This window comes from Neovison vison, chromosome 5 (genome assembly GCF_020171115.1).
Source record: "Neovison vison isolate M4711 chromosome 5, ASM_NN_V1, whole genome shotgun sequence".
In the NCBI taxonomy this organism is placed as follows: Eukaryota; Metazoa; Chordata; class Mammalia; order Carnivora; family Mustelidae; genus Neogale; species Neogale vison.
Window position 1 is genome coordinate 14693843 of NC_058095.1, and position 23709 is coordinate 14717551.

Below are 23709 nucleotides of genomic sequence, written 5' to 3' on the forward strand. Positions count from 1 at the left end.
GGGCCTGGACTTCTCTCCCCAAAGATCTCCTAAGCCTCCCACAAGCTTCTCCCTCACAGGGGCCTTCCAGAGCCCCAGCCAGCCCAGGCCCTGGGGTGTCCCCATGCTGACCAGCCCAGGCACCAGACACCCGTCCTCGTGGAGCCCTGAGTGACTCATTTCTCCTGAGGGACGCCGGGGGAGACACGCCCTGGCCCAGGAAGGCAGAAAGACGTTCCATTCCTACTTGGTACTCGGGGACCTCTGGCCACTCCTGCTTGGAGCAGGGCGGCTCTGGCTTCTTCTGGCCAAAAGAGCTAGCTTCCTGTGGCAAGGGTGGGCCCAAGGGAACTGGCTCAGCTCCAGGACCCTCTGAGCCAGGCCTCTCCCCCAACACTCTAGGCGTTCAAAGAGGCTTGCACAAGTCCTTCCCTCACCTCCTGCTCTGTCTCTAGGCCACCAAGACCCGACAGCACTGCCATCCCAGATAGGGTGAGTGGAGGAGGACAAGGGAGGGCTCTGGTTCCCAGACACCCAAGGCCCCCCACCGGCGGTGGCTTCCCAGCTCTGGATGCGCTTAGAGGGGCCTGTGCTCCGGGGCAGAGCTGAGGCCAGTTCAAGGTCTCCATGTGGTGAAGAGGGTTTTGATTCACACAGGAGAGGGCCTGGCTGTGGTTGAGGGGTTTGGGATGGGTTGGGGAGGGCTGCCAGGCATGGGTGCAGAGTCGTAGGCTCTAGAGGGGCACTCGGGGGCTCCAGGGCTCTTTCCAGCTCTGCAATGAAGCTGGCAGCGTCCCAGGGCCGGTGTCTGTCTTCATGGTAGGCTCTCGGCATCATAGTAGTCTGGGGAGAGACGGCACCTGTGTCTTGGCTCCCGCCTGCCTAACAGGGCCCCAAGGAGTGAAAGGGAAGGGGACAGGCCAGTGGCCTGCAGCAGTGATGACAGGTGCTCCCCCGCCCCCAACATGGCCCTCCTGGCCTCCTGACCCATCCCTAGGCCCCACTGCGCACCCGCCCCGCCCCTACCTGAAGCGGGGGGCACATCCGCACCCACAGTGCCTGTGGCACTGGGGGGTGGGGGTGGGGGCACAGTTACAGCTCTCCTGACATGGAGGAAAGAAAAGAAAGACCCCCCGCATCAGAAGCGGTCTCTAGGGCCTTACCCAGAGGTATCTTCACCCACGCCCAGCTCCTAGTGGGCTCTTCCAGCCCAGCCCCAGAGCAGGACCTCGGCAACACCCAGATCCCCTGTCCTCACTTACCCCTTCCTTTTCCAAGAGGCAGGAGGGCAGTGCTGAATCCTGGCTGTGTCCTGCAAGTGGGGCTGGTGTTGGGGGAGGGAAAAGGAAGGGACTGGCCAGGGTAGAGAGGGGCCCAGCATGGGCATCGGGCAGGGCAGGTAGTGGTGGTGAATCACCAAAGGCCCTTCCTCCAGGGCTTGCATCTCCTCCTCCTCCTCCTCCTCCTCCTGCTGACCCTCCAGGTAGACCTGGGGATTGGGGGACAAAGGGAGGAGGGAGGATGAAACAGGACCCAGTGTCCCCACCCCCACTTCTCTGTTCCTCTGATTTCCCCAGGCGAGCATGATAAACTGGCTGCCCTTTACTGAGCAGCTACTGTGGGCAAGTCAGGTACTTTGGAGACATTTTTTCCTTATTTTGCAGGAGGGAAAACTGAGGCTCAGAGAGGTTGAGGAACTTGTCTAAGGTCACCCACTAAAAAGTGGCTGAGCAGGGACTGGAAGAATCCAGGTATGACTCCAGAGCGGGGTCAGGAGGCCAGTGACCTGCATCTGGCCGTGCCCCCTGCCCCTGGACCCACCAGCCCCATCAGGGAGGTGGGGTGCTCATCCCAGGTGCCCCCGAAGGCCAGGGTGTGAAGAGGGCCGGCAGCCTCCACAGCCTGGATGGTGGACACAACCTGGCCTCCTCCAAGCGCCAAAATCCTACCTGGCTCTCAAGGACTGGTTCCAAGGTCACCTGCTCCTCCAAGGAGCCCTTCCTCAAGCCCCAGTGCGCGCGCATGCGCCCTGCTCGTACCTTTCTGCTCTCCTGGTGTCGGTTGGGCTAAGTAACCTTGTATTCAAGGCTACTTGTATTCATTCACTTATCTATTTACTTGTTCAACAAATATGACCAGAGCTCCTAATAAGTATTCGGCAACCTGCAGACTCTGGGTACAGGGTGCCTGTCCTCCTGAGCCTGCAGTCTAGTAGGGGGTACACTGGCAGGGAGACCTCCTTGAACACAGGACCTGAGTGCTCTGGATTTGGGGACTCCCACTCCATGCTGCTTTGGGGCCCTGGCACATAAGATGCCAAAGGGACCCAGTGGGGACAGCTGCACTGTTGCCTGATTCTTTTTCTCCAGGATCCACCCAAGGTGGATCCCCACCCTTGGACTTGCAGGTGGGTGACGCCGGTGGCACACCTGCACCCCACCCCCAGCTGATGCACCTGCGGGTGGCAAGAGGCTGGTCCTGGGTTGAGCGCTGCGGCCACCAGCCCACTCAGCAGCAGCTGGTGCATCTGCGCGTTCTGCAGCAACATCAGTTCCAGCAGGTCTGGCGGGCAGGGAGAAAGGGGGAGTTCAGCAGGCCCACGCCAGGCCTCCCACTGCCCACCGCCCCGCTCCCAGGGCCTTATCTCCCCCGCCCCCAACGCCCAGCCCAGGACCGCGCGGGAGGGAGGTGCAGCGAGGGCGCCCAGAGAATGTACGAAGCAGAGTGGGGTACCAAGGCGGGTGAGCCCGGAGTCTCACCTTCCTTCAATCCACCGGGCTGCGGGGTTGGCGGTGGGACCGCCCACGCGACGGGCTGCAGGACCGTCACCCAGGGCTGGGGGAGGGGGAGACTCAGCTCTGCGAGGCCGCCAAGGGATCGGACCAAGTTCTCCCCACACCCTGCCCCCGTGCACTCCGCGAGTGGCCTCGCCCCGCCGGGCCTCGTTCTCCTCCCTGCCCGCACGGACTCCCGGTTCCCGGAGTCTCCCGGGCGGCTGGAGTCCCGCTCTGCACCCACCCCACTTCCTCCAGGGTTCTGTCCCTCCGGGGACGGCTCCCCAGTCAGCCAACCCCCCAGGCCTCCCAGTAAAAGCCGGCTCAGCCCTCACCGTCGGGGCGGCACTCTGCGGTGGGGCCTGACCCCAGCTCCCTCCAGTGCGGGAGGCCATGCGGGCACCTGCGGGTCGGGGTTACCTGGGCGACCAGGGCGACGCCAAAGTCTCTTCCCACGCATGCGCAGGTCCCTCCCCGGCGCCGGGGCTCCTCTGCTCTCCTCACCTTGGCGGAGGGGTGGCGGGGAACAAGGAGTCCCCGAGGACTCCCTGCCCCAGGAGGCCGCTCCCTCTGCGGATGTCCACCTCCAACACCCCTGCGCCGCCGCCGAGCTCCCTGGTCCCGCTGCACCTTCCACCCGTGCGCACTTCCGGGACCAAGTGAATGAGTGAGGGGCTGGGAATTCCGGCGCCAAAGCCAACACTTGGTTTTCAGGTCCCAGGACTGGCTAGGGTGATGAGTTAAGCAAGAACAGAACATTCTGTATGCAGGCTTGGCAGCGAAGGGCAGGTGATTGAAGGCAAAGGGTGTGTTCTCTGTCAGTCTGAATCCGAGGGACATCCTTTGGGCCAGGAGTGGTTTCTGGAGCAGACCAAGGACGGAAACATCAACCAAGCTCACAGAAAAGGCTGGGCTCTGGCCAGAAACAGGTGGCTGGCCCCTTGACCCCCCCCCCAAACCCCCCAACTCCCCGTGGCTTTTTGCTCCCTCATTCCCTGACTGCTGCTTGACAGAGGTGGAGAAGCATGGCGAGATCAGCACCGGTGCCCCCATTATTATCCCACATCCTGGAAAAATGACCAAAGGATGCATTCTTTTGACTGGAAGTTATCAAGGTCTTCTTAGCTTCGGAACAGGTGAGGGGAGAGATCTATTTCGGCAGCTGTGACCATCCTAACATAGGACCTGAGCAGCAGTCAAGGAAAATCCAGACAGGAAGCTGGGATTAGCACCCTTGAGTTGACCTTCCCCCACCCTCTACTTCTATTCAGCTCCTCTTCTCAGGAGTTCTGGTATCTAGAACCACAAAGACCATTCGGACCTCCTCTCTTGTGTCTTAGTCCCTGGGAGGGGGCCTGTGGGCAGAGATTTAGCTGGGAGTCTTACCACTTCAGTGGCCTTCAACAAGCTGACATCCGGCAATTTGGTGACAGGCCGGGATGGAGTGGGAGGAGCACAGAGGTGCTTCTTTTTGCACCCTCATGACAGTAAGAGGGGCAAAACCAGTCCTTGTGTTTAGCATCAGCAAAACCTTAACCCAGGAGTTGCCGGCAAGGCGCCCTTCTGAACACTGGAGACACAGTGGTGTATTCTGGCTGGTCCCAGCATTGCTAGGAAGTGAAAATGTACTCAGGAGAAGGGAGCGAAAATATAAGGCTCCCGCGGGAGAGACCTAGAAGAAGGGGTCATATAGAGATGAATTGATCACTGAGGGATAGTGCTCTGAAGCGGACCACCTTGGGATGGGGCCAAACTGTGTGGGAGAGAGAGAGGGCAGGCCAGGCTGGGGACACAGCCTGGGCAAAGGTGTAGGGTCAGGCATCGAAGGCCTGTAATGATGCAGTGGGCACATTGTCTGACTGTGGTGTAGGGTCTAGGCTGAGAGAAGTTCCAGCAGCCCAGCCAGAAACAGATCAGACTCGCAGGCCCTGTCAGGAATTTACACTGTGCCATGTGGGTAATAGAGACCTCTTGGTGCATTCTTTTTTTTTTTTTTTTTCTCTCTCTTTTTTTTTTTCTCTTGGTGCATTCTGAGCAGGACAGAAATGGGGGGTGATGTGTGCACGGCCGTGTGTTAGGAAGATTCATCTTGTTCCTCACATCTTCGTGTATGTCAACCAGAATTAGGAAGAACAAATGTCTGACGGGGATGTATCTTCCCAATGGTATGCATAGTATACAGTTGGTTCCTGAACTCACCTACAGCGTCTCCACCTGGGGATATTTTCTGGCTACAGATGAGGCAGGCCAGTGACTTCTAGCCAGAAGCAACCCTGATACACTTGAGGGACAGCAGCTGATGGTAGAGCCCGCTGGCCTCAGTGGGACAACTCTGGGAGAATCCTACCCCCCGAAGTCTGTCAACACGTCCCTGTTTCCCAGTTACAACCTACTTACCAAGAGAATATACACTTTTTTTCTTCCTCTGTCATTTCTCCACTCCTCCACAGTGAGTGCTTCCTGGGAGCTCCTTCCAAATAAACTACTTGCTTCCAAATCCTTGTCTCAGGCTCTGCTTTTGGGGGAATCCACACTAAGACACCAGCCCCCCCATTCTCTCTGTCTCTGTCCCTGGGCTGCTAAAAACTCCTGGAAAACACAGTCCTAGTAGCTCTATGATAAATCTGTGTTCAGTGAAGTAAAATAGCAAAACAGATGCTGAAGAAAAGTCATCTGGTAGTATAAGAGCCAATGGATTAAACTGAGGCAAAACTGGCAGCAGGCAGACCCGCTGGAGGCCTCCATTCTCCTCCCTCTAAAAGCAGCCCAGAGGGGCACCTGGGTGGCTCGGTAGGTTAAGCATCTGCCTTCTGCTCAGGTCATGATCCCAGGGTTCTGGGATCAAGACCCACGGTGGGCTCCCTGCTCAGCGAGGAGTCTGCTTCTCCTCTCCTCTGCCCCTCCTCCGGCTTGTGTGCTCTCTCTCTCTCTCTCTCTCAAATAAATAAAATCTTTTAAAAAATTAAAAATAAATAAAAGCAGCCCAGAGCAGACTGGAGGCAGCTGTGGAAAACAGGCAGGGCTTGGCGATTACTTTAGTACCTCAGACATAAGATTGCCTGTTGAGCCCACACGTGTTCTGGAAGATAGGGTTGAGGTAAAATGGTCTGGTTTCCGTATGTAAGTAGAGTTCTTTGTCAAAGGAAACCGAAACATTCGCCTTTTGAAGAATGAAAAAACTGCACGTGTTTATCTGCCTGAGCTATTTTACTTATAGATCTGACATTAGTCTGACAGCGGAGGAAGTGACTTTGCAGCCACTTGGCTGGCCCACTATTACTTTCTTTGAGGCACTGAACACTCTACCTATTTCCTTTGCATTTTGTCCCCATGAGGACTCTCGTTCGCATCTTTGCTTTTGTTTTATTTTGTTTTGTTTAGTTTTGTTTTACCGGGTTTTTCTTTTGTTTGTTTCTGAGTGTCCCACAGCAATATATATCAGAAGTCCTCCCTGCTGCCTCCGTAAATCTATTTTTGGGAATAAACTAAACACAGCAAAAGATTTCTCTTCAAGTGTGTTCATCAGAGTGTTATTTTTAAGGGTCGAAAATTGAACATACCAGTGCCCTCCAAGAAGGGAATGGCTGTGTAACTGAAGGCAAGTCACTCAGAGGAAGCTTGTGCAGTCATTTAAAAAAAAACAACAACAAAACACACAAAACATGAGCTCCTTCCTCTCTTCCTCAGATGGGAACGGAGAGAAAAGAAAAGGACTCTGGTGGAAATTTCAGTGTTTCTTTTTGGTACAGATGAGGAAGTGCTGAGCAGAGACAGACGACCCGACAGCAGGCCCTTTTCTTGGGCCGCGGTCCTAATGGGGACACTAACTGGAAGGAGCTATTTACATGACTGACTGACTGGCTGGCTACGTTGGGAGGGCCTTGAAAATACCACAGTAAAGAAATTCCAGTTTTCTTCTTAAAGGTTCTGTGTTGTTTCTCCAGATCGTGGCTCTCCTTGTGAGCTGTGGGGTGGAGCCCTGAGCCCCTCCCCTACTCCCTGGAATTGGGGTGCCGCCAACCATGGGGGACACCTGCTGAAGATCCCAGGGAGTCCCCCTGAGTGAATGGCTCAGGGAGGAAACTGAGGCCCAAGTGGGGGTGAGGGGTGGAGGGTAGTGGCCGGGACAGGGTACGACAAGATCAGGGTGGGATTTTCTGAAAGGTGGTTCTATTCTGCAGAATTCTTGTGTTTGTGGCCAACTGAAACTCAGCCTAAACTAGCCTAAGGAAGAGGGATGCTTTTTGGCTCACGTGATGGGGGAGGATGGTGACAGGGCTGCTCTGTAGTCCCACTGACTCAGGGGTCAAGCAGGGCCTTCAGGTCCCTCTCTCATCTCCCTCACCTGTGTGTGGTGTTCTCGTTCCTTATCCCACAGACAGGCTCTTCCACTTGGTGGGAGACATGCCTCAGGCACCTTCAGACTTACTTCAGTTACTCTACACAAACTTAGAGAATCCTGAGGAGAGACAGATTATCTTTCTTTTGTATGGATACACATAAATCCCCAGGAGGGACTATGATTGACCCTACCTGTGCCACATATCCACCTTTGGGACCAACCACTGTGGCCAAGAGCGTTGACCAGACCTGGGTGACCTGGCCATCTCCATGGCCAAGGTGGAGGGTGTAATCAGCAGCCATACCAGAATGACATATTTAAGGTAGGGAAAGAGCAGTTCCCCAAAGGAAGGAGGAATATTGTCATTAAGAGAGAGAGATATTCATTCCTCTTGGGCTTTGGGGAAAAGTCTTATTTCACATACAGCTTTGGTTTTCCAGTCAGTCTTATTCTTAGTCCAAATGACACCTCACGTAAATTAGAAACATTAGCCCTGTCCTCCAGATAGTTTGCTACCATCTGCTAGACAATTATCATCTTAAACACATGAATCTACAATGATAACAAATGTGATTGGTGCCCAGAATTGTACAGTGTACAACCCAGACAACCGGACACAGCCGCCCTCCCCACCCTTCATATGCTACAATTCCCTTCAATTACTTCAGCCCCTCATTAAAGAAATTCTTACCCCATAGAGCTCTAGGTAGTGCCCAGGTAGAGACCATAAATGGGAATGACAGCTGCCTGCCTACCTCCTCTCCAGTGCCCACAGACAGGGAGGAGTGAGCAACCAAGGAGACAGTAGCCAGCAGCAAAGCGAACTGGAACCAAGGCAGGGCCATGAGTAATGACAGGAACCCTAGGGAACAGTTCCAGGGAGACAACTTGGGAAGGAAGAGACAAAATGTTTGCCTTCTCCTCTGAGTGCTAAAAGAAGATCCATGCAAAGAAGAGGCAGGGGTGTGCAGACACCCGGATCACATTAGCAATAAAACTACATGGAAAACTTGTGTCAGAAAGGTGTGTGAGCCAAGCAGCATAAGAACCACACACAGCGAACACCCACTTCACACCTGTAGGTTTGGGAGACATACCTCTGAGGGTATGAAGTTGGTGTTGGTCCCCTGGCGAGAGATGTGGGCAGTGCAGGCATAGTAGAAAGTTCTCCAACCACAACCAGGCCTGGCCTCCAAGAAGGGGTTCGCCAAGACTGATGCTGGGTCCACCGAGAGCGTGCTGGGAGGAGAGAGGCCAACCAGCCTCGGACTGAGGGTGACCACCCCCCAGGCCTCCCTGAGTCCCTCACAAAGGCCACTCCGTCCTGGGCTCTGCTCGGCTGGAGCTCTAGCTACCAGAAAAGATGGTGTCAGGGACGGGCATGGGAGACGGGGAGCAATGCTGGGAGCTTTGGGGAACAGTGACTCTGGATTCAGCCAGGGGTTCTCTAGTCCGCAGGGGTTCTCTAGTCCGCCTGGGGCAAGTGCGGTGGGCGAGCTGGGAGGTGGGTTGTTCACATCAGCTCCACTAGGGGTCCTCACAGCCCCAGAATGCAGAAGGGGTGGGGGGCTGGGGGGGTAGCTCGGGGGTGGGGGGCAGCTAAACCCACCTCATGCTGCCCCCAACCCACCCTCCGTTCCCCAAGCTCTGAGGGACAGATGTCTAGCGAGTGGGATGGTGGCGGGGTGGGGGGGAGAGTGGTGGTGGAGAAATGATTCTAGAGACTTCTGTGTCATCCAGCGGACAGTTATGCATGTGTATGTGTGTGTGTGTGTGTGTGTACAGATAGGCACACACTTAATGAATATCTAGTGACCATAGGTACACACAGGTGGCCTTGTGCACATGGGAACAGGAGCGTGGACTTAGACAACGGTGCAGATAGGAGGGACATGCACAGACGTGCGTGAAAGCCCGAGCGTGACCATGAGTATGGGTGTGTGGACACACAGACACGCACGTGATAAAAGTCTAGTGTCCGGAATACGTGGTGTTCGTGTTCACCTGGGAGAGTAGATATGACTAGATGTATGTAATAATACAAGTGTATGCACAAGCCTGATGTGAGTGTGGTTGCGTGTTTGCATGAGCAATGAGCATGTGTGGGAATGGGGGTAACACACGGTGAAAGGGTTTGTGTGAATGTGTGAAGGGTGATTTATGTGTATGGCTGAGCACGTGTGAGTGTGGTTATTTGTAGGGAGACACGATCGTGAGTGTGTACGGAGCGAGTGTGAGTGTGCAAGCTGGCACATGCCGCCGGGGCTCCTGGGAACGAGCATGAAGGGAGCCTGTTGTGTAGAATGAGCCTGGGTAAGCTCCTCAAGGGTGGGAAAGGACCCGTGTGAATGGGCTCCTCCGCGTGCCCCACTGTGTGTGAACGTGCATGTGCGAGTGCGCGCGTGTGTGAGTGTGAGCAGGCGAGAGTGTGCCAATGGCCCTGGGCCCCAGCGGTCCTGGGCTGAGCCCGAGCACACCCAGTGAAGCGCAGCCCAGGCTCCCACCTGAAGATTGGCCCAGTCCTCAGGTTTCACTCATGACCCTGTGACATCAGCAGCAGCAGCTGTCCCCGCCGGCCGGCCCCCCGGCCAAGTCCCCCAGAGTCCCAGCCCCAGCCCGAGGTGGGCACGGCGCTCCAGGCTCAGCCGCAAGCACTTCGCTCCTGTCCAGCAGTGAGTACCGCACCCCGCCCCGCCCAGCACCCCGAGGGCCGGCCACCCCGAGGAGCAGGGCACCCTGGCCCCATGCCCAGCCTGGCTTCAAGGAAGCCACCACTTTGCTCCGGGCACCGCTGTCCTCCTGCCCACACCGGGCCCTGCTCTGCCCCGGCCGCAGCCGAGCTCCTTGGGCCTTGACCCTCCCCGTCCCCCAAACTCGCCTCTTGGGGCCCCCCTCGGCTGCCCTCGGTGCCCCTGGCTGGCTGTCTTTGCCCTCAGCAAGAGTCCTGAGGTCACCAATGGCCCAGTGGTAAAGTCTCAGCTCCAGAGGAGCGCAGGGTGACCCCAGGGACGGGACTGGGCTGAGTGTCTTCAGGAGAGGAGAGCGGAGAAGCCAAAACGCCTGTTCCCTGTGGCGGCTCAGCCTGTTCACCGGCTGGGAAGGCAGGGCTGTAGGGGGAGGAGAGCGGCGGGAGGCCGGGTGGGGGGTGGTGGCGGCTCCTTTGCTCTGCTGAAACAGGAATCTTCCAGATGCCAGCAGAGGACACATCTCAGGCTGCACCGCCCAGGCTCTGCCCACCGCCCCTGCCTCTCCCCGGGCAGCTTGTGGCAAGGCTGGGCTCCTTTCCTGGACAAGTGGGGAAGGCAGAAAGCCTGGCCCAGGGGGAAGGAGATGGGGCCACAGCACTGAAGGGCCGCTGGGACGTTCAGGAGGGGCCCTGGCGCCAGGGCAGAACGCAGCCCCTTCCCCCTCCCTGCTGGCAGAGCTGGCACCCCGGCCTCCAGGGAAGAGGGGGCGGGCAGCCACTAGCTCGAGAAGCCAAAAGGTCTGAGCGGAGGTAGGAGAAAGGGTTTGAGAGGAATGTGGTGTTGCTTATCAGAGAGAAGCATTTGTTCAAAAAATTGGGAAGTCCCCATCTAGAGGGCCCTGAGGGTGGGATGGGGGCTTTCGAGTCTTTCCAAGAAGGCACTGATGTGGCACAGAGGGCCTGAGCGCCTTCCCAGTCCACCCGGCAAAGGCTAACCACATCTTGCGGCCCCTCCCCCTGCCCGGGGCACCAGGCCGGGGCACCACAAGGGTTTACACTGCCCCAGGTGGGGAGAGGGCCGTCCGGGTGGATCCTAAACATGGCACCGTCCACCCATACCAGCAGCAGTGGGGGCCTGCCTGGAAATAAGTCACTCCAGAGCCCGGGAAGGGCAGAGCCCAAGGGAGACTGGAAGGCCCTTGAGTTTTGCCTCTGTAGAACAGCCAGCTTGAGGAAAATAGCCGGAGACCAGTTTGAGGCCAGTCTGGCTCATCTGGAGAGGGGAAGGGTCTGACAGAGAGATAGGAAGAGCCAATGGTGGGTTCTATTGTCATTCTTCTATGACCAAGACCATGATTGCCTCCCAGGGCCCTGAGTTGGAGAGCTAAGGAGACCTCAGGGGCGGCAGTAGGGGGGACACACAGGGAGGAACGGTTTTCCCAGGACCCTCCAGATTCCTCTTGGGTCATCCCCAGCCCCCTGGCCGTGGCTGGTGGTCTCACTCTTGGAGGCCACGTTATGGACGTTGAGGTGACCACATACGTATTGGAGCCACATCACCTATGTGGGCGATATGAGGTCCCAGACATAACCCAAGGGCCCACTCCCCTGTCCATGCCAGTCATCTCTCAGGGGATCAGCTGGGATTTTTACTGGGGTTTTGGGAAGATAATTAAGGGTCTTTCCTAGGTGCCCCTGTCCCAGCCTGGCTTTGCTTGTCATTTCTGGTTGGGAACCTGCCCGAGGTGAGGACTCAGGACTTGGAACCACCTTCCTAGCTCTAGACTGCCCTGTGCATCAAGGCCTGCCTACCAGTTTCCCTCGCCTGGGCTTCTGGGTCCCACGCTTGGGCCCAGGTCCCGGGGAAGCCCGAGTTCAATACTGAAAACACACATCTCTTGGCCAGACTATGGAGTCGGTCCTGACAAGGGCCCTGCCTTCGGAGGCCGGAGGCTATTCCAAGCCCCCAGAACAGAGAAAAGTGTAGAGAGTGGCAGGGAGGCAGGGAGAGAGTGGCAGGGAGGAGTCCAGCTGGGGATAGAGTTCAGAGAAGTCTCCCAGGGCCAGGCACAGCAGGAGAGGAGACAAGGGATTGGACTTTACCGAGACGAGCAGAAGGGCTCTCTCCAGGAGAGAGATGCATTGATGGGAAATGAAAAATCTGAGGCCTGAGTCCCCAGAGAGCAGGTAGGGAGAAGGGAGGGGACGAGGGGGGTGGTCATCAACACCCAAGGTGTTGAATCTTCTTGAGGAAGGGTTCAGGCTCCGTCCTGTTCCTTGCCCAAGGCACACAGCTAGTGGGGGTGCTGACGCTGATGCAGGGCTGGATAGGGGGCAGAGCTGGCCCCTGAGACTTGGGGGCGGTGCAGGGGGTTCCCATGGGTAGCCTGAGGGCTGGGGCAAGTGCTGGGCCTTCGGCAGGGGTCCCCACTCTATATCAGCAGAGACAGGCCATGGTATACAGGGGCTCCGTTAGGAGGTGTGTGCTTATGGGGCTGGGGGAATCCCAGGTTCCCTCTACCTCCACCACCCCTGCCCCAGGCCTTTCATGTGCTCTGGCCCCCCTTCTGCCTCGTCAGCAACAGCTATTTTTATTCCCGGAGGTTTTCAGTCAACAGCCATCATTGGGGGATGGGGCAGCAGGAGGAGCAGGAGGGGCTCAAGGAGCAGACAGAGGGGTGGCAGGGAGCTGTGCCCCTCGACAGGCAGGCTGCCCCTTCCCCTCAGGCCTTACTGCCCTCCGCCAGGAGCCCTAGCATCAATGCAAAGGACAGAACCACAATGGTCACCAGACCCCACTCTGTTTTTTAACTGGTTTGTGAAGCCAGGTGCCCCTGCCCGCCTCCCCCCTCCCCACAAGTTAGGTGCTAGAAGGACATGGTCCACGTAAGACCTGGGTGACGATGTAGCTTAGTGTTCAAGTGCCGGGGTTCTCCTGAGAGCCCCACGGGCCAGGTTTCAGCCCCAGTCTACTATATAAATCACCTCCACCAAGTGTATTTGCCTCAGTTTCCTTCTCTGTCAAAGGGCGTGACGATAGGATCATGGTGAGGAGTAAGAGCTCGTGAATGGGAGGTGCTTGGCGTATAGTCAGTTCTACATGTTAACTAGTAGTTAATGATCGTGGCTCTTACCAGGCTGTGACTCTGATGTCCATGTCTCATCTTGGGGTGGGGGGAAGGGTGGGCAACAGAAGGAGGGAGAAGAGTCACGAAGGTGGGTCTGCCGGGCAGGAGGCAGGACAACCTTCCCCAGTGCTGGGCACCCTGCATAGCTGGGATGGGGGATGCGTTTTTTCCTATCTGGTCTCCCTCAGGTGAGGAAGATTCTTTTATAAAGCGGATGGCAGACCCCCTTTCAGGAGGGTCCGCGGTTGACTCATGTTGCTGTGAGGACAGTGACTCCAAAAGCCAAGCAGAGTCCCTCTGGCTCCCATTTCAGCAAGATCAGCTTGTGACTCCGGTCTCTTTGGAGGCTTGTAAAATCTTGATTGGCCTTAACTGGGGAGAAGGACCTTGTACCGGAATTGTTGGTGGGAAAACATCCCTAGAGCGGTTTCCGGTGTAGAGTGGAGTTCTCCAAAAAAGTGGCAGGGCCCCGCTGGCTGAAGGGGCAGAATGACTCCGCCAGCCTTCCTTGTGGGTTTCCGGTGGTGGGACTAGGGCTCCACAGGCAGCAAGAGGATCACTCTTCCTGGCGCTGGTGACCGTGATCCCCAGCTCCCGGGACCTGGCAGGTGTGGGGGGGGGCCCAGCGGGCAGGGCTCAAAGCCCACCTTACCTGGATGGTTGGGGGTTGATGGAGGGAAACGGGAGCCAGGTGGGCTCTGATCAGTTTTGAATAGTCTTCCTGTCGCCTTCTTGGTGGGCCTGTGGTAGGAAAAGAGACTCTGTGCCACGGTCTGGGAAGGGTAAGGGTGTGGGGCAGCGAGAGAAGAGAACAGAAGCAGGCATCTCATGGGGTGGACTGCAGGTCAAAGCAGGCAGGGCAGGGCAGCAGCCCGGTGTGCGGGGGGTGGATCTGCCCAAAGGCGGGGGAGATGTGGCACAGATGTGTCCAGGAGAGGGTGTGCGTGCACAGGTTTGAGGGGTGACATCCACAGAACCCTGGTGGTCATGCTTGGGGGCTCCTGAGAGTGAGCCAAGCTAGCAGAGGGCAGGAAGCCCCAGGCCTGGGTGGAACGAATCAGCCTCCCCACCCTTTGGAGCAGCTGAGAAATGACTCATAGAAGCGATGTGTGTGTGCGTGTGTGTGTGTGTGTATGTGTGTACAATGGGCTGCAAAGGGACTTAGTGGGTACATGAGGGTCGACTGGTCTAAAAGAAACCCATACCTCAAGGAAGTCTCTTTACCAAGCTGTTGACTTATGGTCCCCGCTCCCACAGTTCTCAACACACACGGCCCCAGGAGGCCTGAGTCTAGTCCTGCCAGGGCCCGCCAGATGCCTGTCCCAACTGGTCCCTTTTAGGGGCTTGGCCCAAGGACCCTGGTCTGCCCTTTGAAGAGGACAGACAGGTGAGGCTCAGGCCAGCCCAGTCCCCCAGAGGGCTGGGAGGAGGCAGCGTTTGTAGGAGCAGGCATGTGGACTGGCATCAGAAAGCTGCGTTCAAATTCTGCGCCTGCCACTTGTCCGCTGGGAGGCCGAGCCTGGAACAGTGCCAGGCACTCAGTAAGCACCAAATGAATAGATCCATGACTGCTTTTCTTCAAGAAATAATCCTTCAGCCTCCACTTCGAGGGCCTATGCATGTCAGCAGGCTGGGTGAAGGGGCTGAGGTCTGGGGGTTGAAGGAACCAACGTCCTTCACTCCCAACGGACTCTTCCCCATGCTGACTGAGGTGGGACGTCTTTAGACGAATTCCTTTGATCTGAAGCTCAGTCTTGGGAGGGGAAAGACCTGCTTCTAGGGAGAAAAGCTTCCAGGCTCCCAGAGCTGCTGACAGATGAGCTGGGAGGGGTTAGAAAGAAGGAGACACAGTTCACAAAACCCAAACACAGCCCATTTGAGGATTTATTTCCCATTTGTGGGTTTTTTATTTCATCGGGCCCCAAGCCAACCAGAAACACTCTGGGTGAAGGCAAAGAGGTTTGAGAGGAGGAGGCAAATTGGTGAAAACTTTTGAGAGCTGTTGGGGGTTGGCAGAGAATGGATCTGATTGGGGGGGAAGGGGCTGCTGACATATCCTGAACAAGAAAACAAACTTGGCATTCAGTAAGTACAAAATAAATGTGGTCACCACCATCACACTTACCCCTTGCAGTGGACACAGTATTAGACTGGTTGATTCACATCCCTAAAAAATGGGGAGGCATTTTTTGGTCCAGTGAGCCCCACATGGAAAGTACAATCATCATTAGCCCACCCTTCACCCTGCAGCACCCCTCATGTGCCCCTGATTGTTTCCGGAACTCTTGGGGCTCCTGAGTGTCCGGAGGTTTCCACTCCCGGCTCCAGGCCTCCCTCCAAGACCTCTTGGAGCAAATTTCCTCTGCAGAGTGTTAGATCAGGAGTGGAGGGCACCTGGGGTGACTTCCTCCAGGGCCCTGGCCTGCCAACCCTTCAGCCCTAAGTGCTGGCAGAGAAACAACACAGCTACCCCTTTCCCATCCCCACCCCCAGGCTGCCCCAGCTGAGAAAAACTGTGACTTGAGATTTATAACGAGGGGGCATAGGGATCCGTTTTGCATTCCTGGAGCTGGGCCACAGTGGGAATGCAGGAATTTGGGAAGTAGGCCATCCGGATGCCCGGTGCTGTCTTTGGCCAGGTTAGAAAAAGTTTGATCTCTTCCAGTTTCCCAGAAACTTCTGAGTCTGAGCCCTCACTGCAGATGAAGCTTAAGGAGGGGTCTCCACTGGCCACATGGCGCTCTGAAATAATCTTGCTTCCAGTCCACAGAGAAACAAAACAGCCTGCCCCTGGACTGTACTCTGTTGTCCAGGGAACGACATGCTTGGTTGGCAAGAGGCATGATGACTGAGTCCTGAGCAAGGCCAGCAAGTTACCTGCCATCTCTGCATCCACAGAGATGGGCCCCTAGCCCTAGAATGAACAGGGAAGGCTTCGAGGGACAGGTCACATCCATTCTCAATCTTTCAGGAGAGTTCTCATGGTGGCTTTTATATTTCAGGCTCGTATGGCATGGTTTCTTAGAGGATCTCGTGCCAATGCAAGTACAGTGAGGTGGGTTTCTGGATGTTTGAAGGACTGTCTTTGAAGGCAAAGTTTCCTAGGAGAGAAGGTTCTATAAGCATGTGGTGGTGGAGGGTGGTGGTAGTGATGTCTATCCTGAATCATGTTTTCAATAATTTGGGACAGTCAGGATCACAGACACCCAGCTGTGAGGGTGTTGAACTGAGAGGAAAAATCAAGATCCAATAGGCTTTCACAAAGACTAGAAGAGACATCTGGGTGGCTCAGTCGTTAAATGCCTGCCTTTGGGTCAGGACATGATTCTAGGGTCTTGGGATCAAGCCCTACGTCAGGCTCCCTGCTCAGCACGAAAACCCTGCTTCTCCCTCTCTCACTTCCCCTGCTTGTATTTCCTCTCTCGCTGTCTCTCTCTCTGTCAAATAAATAAATAAAATCTTAAAAAAAAAAAACAAACTAGAAGTGAAGAGGTGCAACGGACAAGGGGAACTTGTAGAATGTAAAGTTCAACACCTAAATTTATACTAATCTTGCAGCTTGAAACCATTATTAATTTCAGATTTGGGGATTTTTTGGGTCAGTTCTTTTGGATTTTGTACCTAGATAATCATGTCATCTGTGAACGAAGATTCTTTTTTTTCTTCCTCTCCAATCAGTATACCTTTTATTTCCTTTTCTTGTCGTATTGCATTAGCTAAGACTTCCAGTATGATTTTGGAAAGCAGTGGTAGAAGGCAACATCCTTGCCTTGTTCCTGACCTTAATGGAAAGCTTCTAGGTTCTCATCATTAAGTACTATGTTAGCTGTAGGTTTTTTGTAAATGTACTTTATCAGGCTGAGGAAGCTCTCTACTATTCCTAGTTTACTGAGTTGTTGTTATTGTTGTTGTTGTTGTTGTTTTATTATGAATGGGTATGGGGTTTTGTCAAGTTCTTTTCCTGCATCCCTTGATATGATTCTATGTGATTTTTCTTCTTTAACCTATGGATGAAAATTAGTAGATTTTCTAATGTTGATCCTGCCTTGCATACTTGGGATAAACCCCACTTGGTTGTAGTTATACTGATTTTTATATACTGTGAGATTTGATTTGTTAATATTTTGTTTGGGATCCACCTGGATTTAAGAGGGAAAAATCAATTGCACAATTTATAGGATAGGGAAGGTCTAATTTGACTATAGTTCAATGAGAAAAAGATCCAGGAGTGATTGCAAATTTCACCTTTTGTGTAGGCTGCTGAAAAAATGAATCCTATCTTGGGATGAATGAATACAAAGGGTGTCTAGGCCGGAGGGAAGAGGCCTCTGTCTGTGGTTAGATTATGTCTGGAATTGGGTGTTCCAACCTGGCAGCCCCACAGAGAAAGACAATGCTGGGCTGGACCTGCTCCAGAGTGGAGCCGCCTCGCCCTCCTGTGTCCTTACACTTGGCTCCTTGCCTCTGGACAGCTGGCCCCAGCCTGGCTCCCCGACTCCTGACCCTTCTTCCCCCACCCTCATCCCTGTCTGCTCACCACCTCCAGGCCCCCAAGATGGCCTGACTTTACTCAACACTTCCGCCCAAACTTCCGTTTCAATGCAAGTTCCGTTGGGGCTTCTCACTTACTAAATGGGCTCTGGCCCTGGCGCTCAGGGAGCTGGGTTTTATTCTTGGTGTGGCCTCTCATTTATCACTCTCTAAAATTATCTTATTTGCTTCCCTATTTATTATCTGCCTTCTCCCTCTGGAATGCAAGCTCAGTGAGGACAGGGAGTTTGCCACCGTTATACTGTGGCTCCTAGAACAGAACCCAGGACAGAGCAGATGCTCAAGAAATGTTTGTTGAATGAATAAATGTATGATCTGGGGGGAGTTGCTGCTCCTCTCTGGGCCTCAATCTCCCCATCTGTGAAACGAGGGAGTTGGACTCCTTGATCTCTTGAGTCCTTGCAACGCCAAAGTTCTTAAATTCAGTGGGAATAGGTTGTCCGGAGTCCCCTGCAGGCCTTCAGCTGCCACATCTGAAGGACAGACTGGGGGTGGAGGCCAGAGTCTGATTTCTGGCAGGTGGGAGGAAGAAGGTTCAAGCTGTCACGTCGGCCTCCTTTACTCCAGGTTGTAGCTGGAAGAGCCACATGGAGATGTGCCATCATGACACCTAACCCATGATATGGGGCTCTGTGGCGCTTGTCCCTGCCAGGAAGCCACCATGCACACATCCCAGATAACCCTTCATTCCTCCACTGGTGTCCACTGCAAACAATATAGCTTGTCCTGTCTATTCTGGACACATTGAAAGGGTGGACAGAAGGCACATACTTGCCAACTAACTGTGGTCTTATCGCAACCCACTGCCCCTGTGAGGGGCTCTCTAAGGCTGCAGGGTGAAGTCCAGACTCCCATGCCTGAAAATCGAGGTTATGGCCAGCGACCCAACCCACCTACCCCAAATCCCTGAATAGATTCTCTGCCCCACAAAGACTGACATACCTGCAGCTCTCTATGTCTGGCCTCTGTCTTTGCTCTGGCTCCTCCCTCTCCCTGGAAGGTTCTTCCCCACTATTTCTCGGTGTTTATAACTTAAGCATCCTTTGAAGCCCAACTGAAAAACCCCATCTTTCTTTCCCTGACCTGGGAGTAACCATTCATCCACACGAACTCCCACAATGACCTACCCTCTGTAGGGCAATCATCGCTTTCTCCTCATGTCATAGTCACATGTGCTCGTGTCCACCTTCCCCCAACCGCCAGCTCTTGGAAAGCAGGATGCCCAACAGGTGCATCTTTGTGTCCTATTCAAGGCTGGCTCAGCTTCGGGCTTATGAACAGAATGGATGGATGGGTGGGTGGATGGATGGACTGATGGATTAAATGTATCAGAATCCATTTTATCTCTGGGAAGGTCTGTATTTAAGTCTTCAGCCACTCATTCTTTTAACAAACATGTCTTGAGTGCCTACTGTGTGCCTAGTCCCAGGACTGGATATAGTGAGGCAGATAGACAGCTCGTGTCCTCTTGGCATTTCAGCCTAGTGGAGAAGACAGACAAAATAAATTAGGCAAATTACTTGTTTAAGTAATTATCAATTATAAAATATGTGATGGAAAACACAGGAGAGTGTGATAGAGAGTAGAGAAGGAAAACGCCACTTGGAGAAGAGACATTTGAGCCTAGGCTGGGGGTGAGCTGGAAAGGGGCCAGTGGGACTGGGGCAGAAGGAAGAGGGAGAAATCAGGAGACAATGGTGGAGAAGGAGGCAGGGACTGGATCGCCCGGGGCCTTGTAGATCACTGTAAGACTTTTCGGTTTTGTTCAAAGCACAACAGGAAATTGCTGGAGAAATTTAAGCAGGAGAAACAACATGATTAGTTTCTTGTTTTTAAAAGATCACTGGCTGCTCTATGGAACGGATTTGCAGGGGGCAGGGCAAAAAGTTAGCAGGAAGCAGGCTATTGCAAGAGATTATTGTGATACGGTCCAGGGGGAAAAGGTGGAGGTCGCATATATTTTGGAGATAGTATTAATGAAACTTTGGATGGGCTTGGTGTAGAAGGCGAGGGGGGAAAAGAAGCAAAACACCAGGGAGGCATCCTGATGTTTGCCTGGAGCAACCAGATGGATGGATGGACATTTTCTGGGTTGAGGAAGACTATGGGTTGAACAGTTGGAGAGCATAAATACTTCATCCCAGATAACCACACATAGGTTGGGATACCTCTTAGCTCTCCACATGGAGTGGTTCAGTTGGCAACTGCATACATCAGTCTGGAGTTCAAGGGAAATGTGATGCTATTCTTGTCACACTACTTACGGTCCTAGGAATGACGCCATCTAGACCCAGACTGAGCTCTGAGAAACTTTAGAGATTGGGGAAGAAAGAGGAACAAGCGAAGAAATTGAAAAGAAGCAGCCAGAGAGGTAGGAGGGAAACCATGGATGTACTCTCAGGGAGGTTGAGCGAATAGAGCCTTTCCAGAAGGGGGCTGCAGCCAAGTGGGTTGAATACTTACGAGAGGTTGAGGGAGGTGAAGACAGAAACGTGTTCAGCAGACTTGGCAGCAGAGAAGGTGCTAGTGACTTGACAAAAGCCATTTCAGTTGGGGGTGGGGGTGGAAGCCAGGCTGGAATGGGCTGGGGAGTGAACAAAAGGTAAGGAAGTAAAGACAGCTGGTGTGGACACTTTCTAAGAAGTTTCTCCATGAAGGGAAATCGAAAAATAGGGCAATATGAGGCTGGAAGGGTGGTTTCTGTCACCACCACCATTATTTCTGTGATGGGAGAGCCTAGTCATAGACAGGAAGAAGTTGACAGTGGTAGAGAGAAGATAACTAGAGCACGGGGTCCTTAGGAAGGTAAGAGGGGTCTGGGCTGAGCCCACATGCAAGGCCTGGCTTTGGTGACTCCTCATCTTCCGTTTTAGCAGGATGGCAGGGGCAGGGGCAGCAAAGAGGTTTTTGTCAGTTAGATGGTGTGCGATGCTATGTTTTCATTGGAGGCCAGGAAAAGTCACTGCCTGGGCACATCCCAGGAAGGAGCGTGGGGTGGGGGTGTTGAGGAAAGAAGAGAAAGCATGGAGTAGTTTTCTCACAAATTGGAAAAGTGAGGGCACCAGAGAAACCTGTACTTCCAGGACAAAGGTGAGGGCACACATGACATTTGTAACCACGATGTCGGCTGCAAACCCTGTCCAGCCCAGCCTTTGTTCCAGCAACGTTTAGCCACCCAAGGGCTGAGCCAGAAACAGCACAGCTGGGAGACAGGCTGGGGCTTCCCCAGATGAGTGAGATGGAAGGAGAGAGAAGGCCGGAGTCAAGAGTATTTTCGAGGAAGATGGAAGGAGAGAGAAGGCCGGAGTCAAGAGTATTTTCGAGGAAGGATTGTGATGATGGCGCTTATAGGTAAACTGGGTAAGTCAGAGGGTTCTGCTAGAGAGTTCGAAATGGACAAGGGGGTGAAGGCTGGAAGCATCCCGAGGATCACAATAAAGGGCACTTGACTGTGAGCTGAGAGGTAGGAGTGGGGGAGGGACTATTAAAGGAGATATGGTCTCTGGTCATGATTTAGATTCAGGGTGTGCTTACAGGAAAGAGGGGCAAAGGTGGAGGGCTCCTCCCATTCATTCATCCACTCATTTAATAACCTCTTATGGGGCACCTGGCAGGCTCAGTCGGTAGAGCATGTAACTTTTGATCTCAGGGTTCCAAGTGTGAGCCCCATGTTGGGTGTAGAGATGACTTAAAAACAAAATCTCGGGGCGTCTAGGTGGCTCAGTGGGTTAAGCCGCTGCCTTCGGCTCCGGTCATGATCTCGGAGTCCTGGGATCGAGCCCTGCGTCAGGCTCTCTGCTCAGCAGGGAGCCTGCTTCCTCCTCTCTCTCTGCCTGCTTGTGATCTCTCTCTGTCAAATAAATAAATAAAATCTTAAAAAAAAAATCTCAAAAAAGCACAAACAAATACTTTTGCTCAGCATTAGGCACACGGGTGGTACAAAGGAGAAATCCACTCAGGGCATCCAGGGAGGGTTTCTGGAGGCAGTGGTTCTTGTGTAGGTTGAGACTAGAAAGACAAATTAAAGTTCTCTGGGGTGACAAAAAGGAGGGGTGTTCCAGGAAGGCAAGCAGACCATAAGCAAAGGCTCGGGGGTGGTTATAAAACAGCTTGGCCCATTTGAGAGAGAGCAGTGGCACAGCCAGAGTGTGGGCACGTGCAGGGCAGGGGAGGGTGGTACGGGGGGGATGGGGTCATGGGGAGACTGGGAGGCCAGGTGGAAGGTGTGGACACACTACTAAGCAGTAAGAAGCCACTGAAGGAGCAGCCAGGTTTGATCAGATTTGTGACTTCAGAAATGTGGGTGGTGGATTACAGTGGAGCCCAGTGGGAAGTAGGGAGGCAGGTGGGGGGTATCTGGACAGAGCAGGTGAAGGGTGATGAAGGGGCAAGAGCCTGAAGGACGGAGAGCCCTGTGGGTGCGGGACCTGGGACTGGACCGGGTGTACCCACCAGCCAAATCCATGCCTCAGCTGGCCCGGCCAGGGACGGCACTTTCCCCCTCCTGGAACAAGACATCCAGATGTCAAGGGGCTTCAGGCCTGGTGAAGAGGGCAGGACAGAGATTTAGGATGAAGTACAGATTTTGAAGGGGGAGATGCGAACTCTGCCTGGGGTCAGCTGGGGTCAGCAGGAAGAGGGGCTAGGCCTGCCTGTGTGGGTCCAGAGCCTGGCAGGGGGAGAGCCCAGGGGAGGAAAGAGAGGCAAGAGCCGGGCAGCCGTCTCTAAACAGACCTGTGCCAATGGGCCAGGCACCAGATTCAGTGGTGACCCCAAACCCCAGGCTGTGAGGAGTCTAGTGGGGGAGACAGATACCAAGGGACAATCCAGCAAGCAGGGCGTGAATTACCGCTGACCTTAGAGCTTTGAAGACTCTGGCTGCAGGAAGGGAGCCGTGACTCCACTGGTCTGGGGCCATCGAGGAGGTGGTACTGTCTCTTAAAAAAAGAGAGAGAGAGAGAAGAAGGAGGAGGAGAAGGGGAAGAAGAAAAAGGGGAAGAAGGAGAAAGACAGCGGCAGCATGAGGTGCCTGAGGGGCGCGGGAGGGCCAGCTGAGAAGAAGCCGCAGGGTTTGCGCACAGGGGGGCCTCTGGGGACTCCAGCAAGTGTGGCTTCCACGAGGGATGGGGTGGAGCCAAACTGTCTCTGGTTGTCTGTCGTCCCACTTGGGCCCCCGTGAAGGGCAGAGTGGGCAGTGGCAAGCCAGAGGATGGTTGCCAAGCGAGGCTTGTGAACTGGGAGGGCGCCCAGCAGCCACGGGCTGTCCGCACGGCCATCAGGCAGGTCAGCGTCTTCGGTCTGGGCGTGTCTGTGGACCCGGGGGTGGGATGAAGGTGGGAAGGTGTGCGGCTGGCGGCAGGGTAGGACCGCGGGGCGTGTGTGTGTGTGTGTATGCGTGCGTGCTTGCACACACACGCTCCCACGCCCACAATGGGGCCGAGGAGCAGCTGAAGGATGGGGTCAGCAGGGATGAGCAGAGTCATCCCCGTGGAAACACGACTCCCTGGGTGATGGCAGGGAGCAGCTGGGCCGCCAGGCCAAGGGGCGTGGCCGGCTCTGCCCAATGGCTCTGGCCTCTCCCTGGGCCACCCTCCCCACCTGTTGGTCAAGCCCAAGGAAGTGCTGTGCTGGCTGGGGCAGGGACACTGTGCAGGCGTCGGAGCCCGCTGAGAAAGGGCCACCATCCAGTGGAGCTCTAGGGGCCTCTGGCGGGGTCTGTCTGAGCCCCTTTGGTGGCGAGGTGGCTCTGGGGTGTCTGTCTGGGCAGGCCTTGCAGTGGCTCGTGTGAATGGGCTGCCGCGGTCCCCCTGTGCCTGCCTGCTGACGTGGGTCATTCCCCAGGACCTTTCAGAGAAGTGACCCACCCCCTCCCTTCCACAGGGAATGGGCTCAGGAGGGCTGGGCAGGAGCCGGGGCCATCAGGAGAGGCCAAGGGACAGTCCATACTGTTCTCACAGGCCTCTAAAGCTCCAGGGGGGATGCACCCAGTCCACACAGGGACCACCAGCCAAAAACAGTCCCTGGGACCTCTAGCTCTGTCTCCACCATTGAAACTGTCCTTGTCATTATCCCCATGACCTTGCCTTTGTGTCCTCCTCTTCCACATTAACATCTACAGGCTCTCCTGCTGTGGCCACACACACACACACACACACACACACACCCTGTATCCTCCTGCTCCAACCCCTCTGCTTGCCCATGGGATTTATCCCACAGGTTCCGTGGGCGGGAACTGGTGGGACCCTTGCA

At 54.8% G+C, this 23709-nt stretch overlaps 1 protein-coding gene across 2 annotated transcripts; it reads right to left on the reverse strand.

The window, feature by feature from the left end:
• Positions 1-26: 26 nt before the first annotated feature.
• Positions 27-3230, reverse strand: PRR29 (proline rich 29). Of its 2 annotated transcripts, XM_044247642.1 has the most exons (6): positions 3174-3230; positions 2739-2814; positions 2435-2541; positions 1242-1468; positions 1006-1082; positions 27-822 (listed from the first exon to the last, which is right to left on the reverse strand). In XM_044247642.1, the coding sequence occupies exons 3-6, from the start codon at positions 2525-2527 to the stop codon at positions 794-796; spliced, it is 426 nt and encodes a 141-aa protein (XP_044103577.1). In that variant the 5' UTR covers positions 2528-2541; positions 2739-2814; positions 3174-3230; the 3' UTR covers positions 27-793. The 2 variants fall into 2 exon arrangements, with proteins under 2 accessions (XP_044103577.1, XP_044103575.1); XM_044247640.1 differs by lacking the exons at positions 2435-2541; positions 2739-2814; positions 3174-3230 and having other exon boundaries at positions 1242-1747.
• Between the last annotated feature and the right edge of the window lie 20479 nt (positions 3231-23709).

What these genes read in the sequence shown, in the direction of transcription:
- PRR29 (XM_044247640.1), bottom strand. Translation starts at nt 1,564, where the DNA reads ATGCTCGCCTGGGGAAATCAGAGGAACAGAGAAGTGGGGGTGGGGACA. An exon ending in GCCTCTTGGAAAAGGAAGGG is followed by an intron (nt 1,083 to 1,241) that starts GTAAGTGAGGAC and finishes CCTCCATGTCAG; the next exon opens with GAGAGCTGTAACTGTGCCCC. An exon ending in GGATGTGCCCCCCGCTTCAG is followed by an intron (nt 823 to 1,005) that starts GTAGGGGCGGGG and finishes GTCTCTCCCCAG; the next exon opens with ACTACTATGATGCCGAGAGC.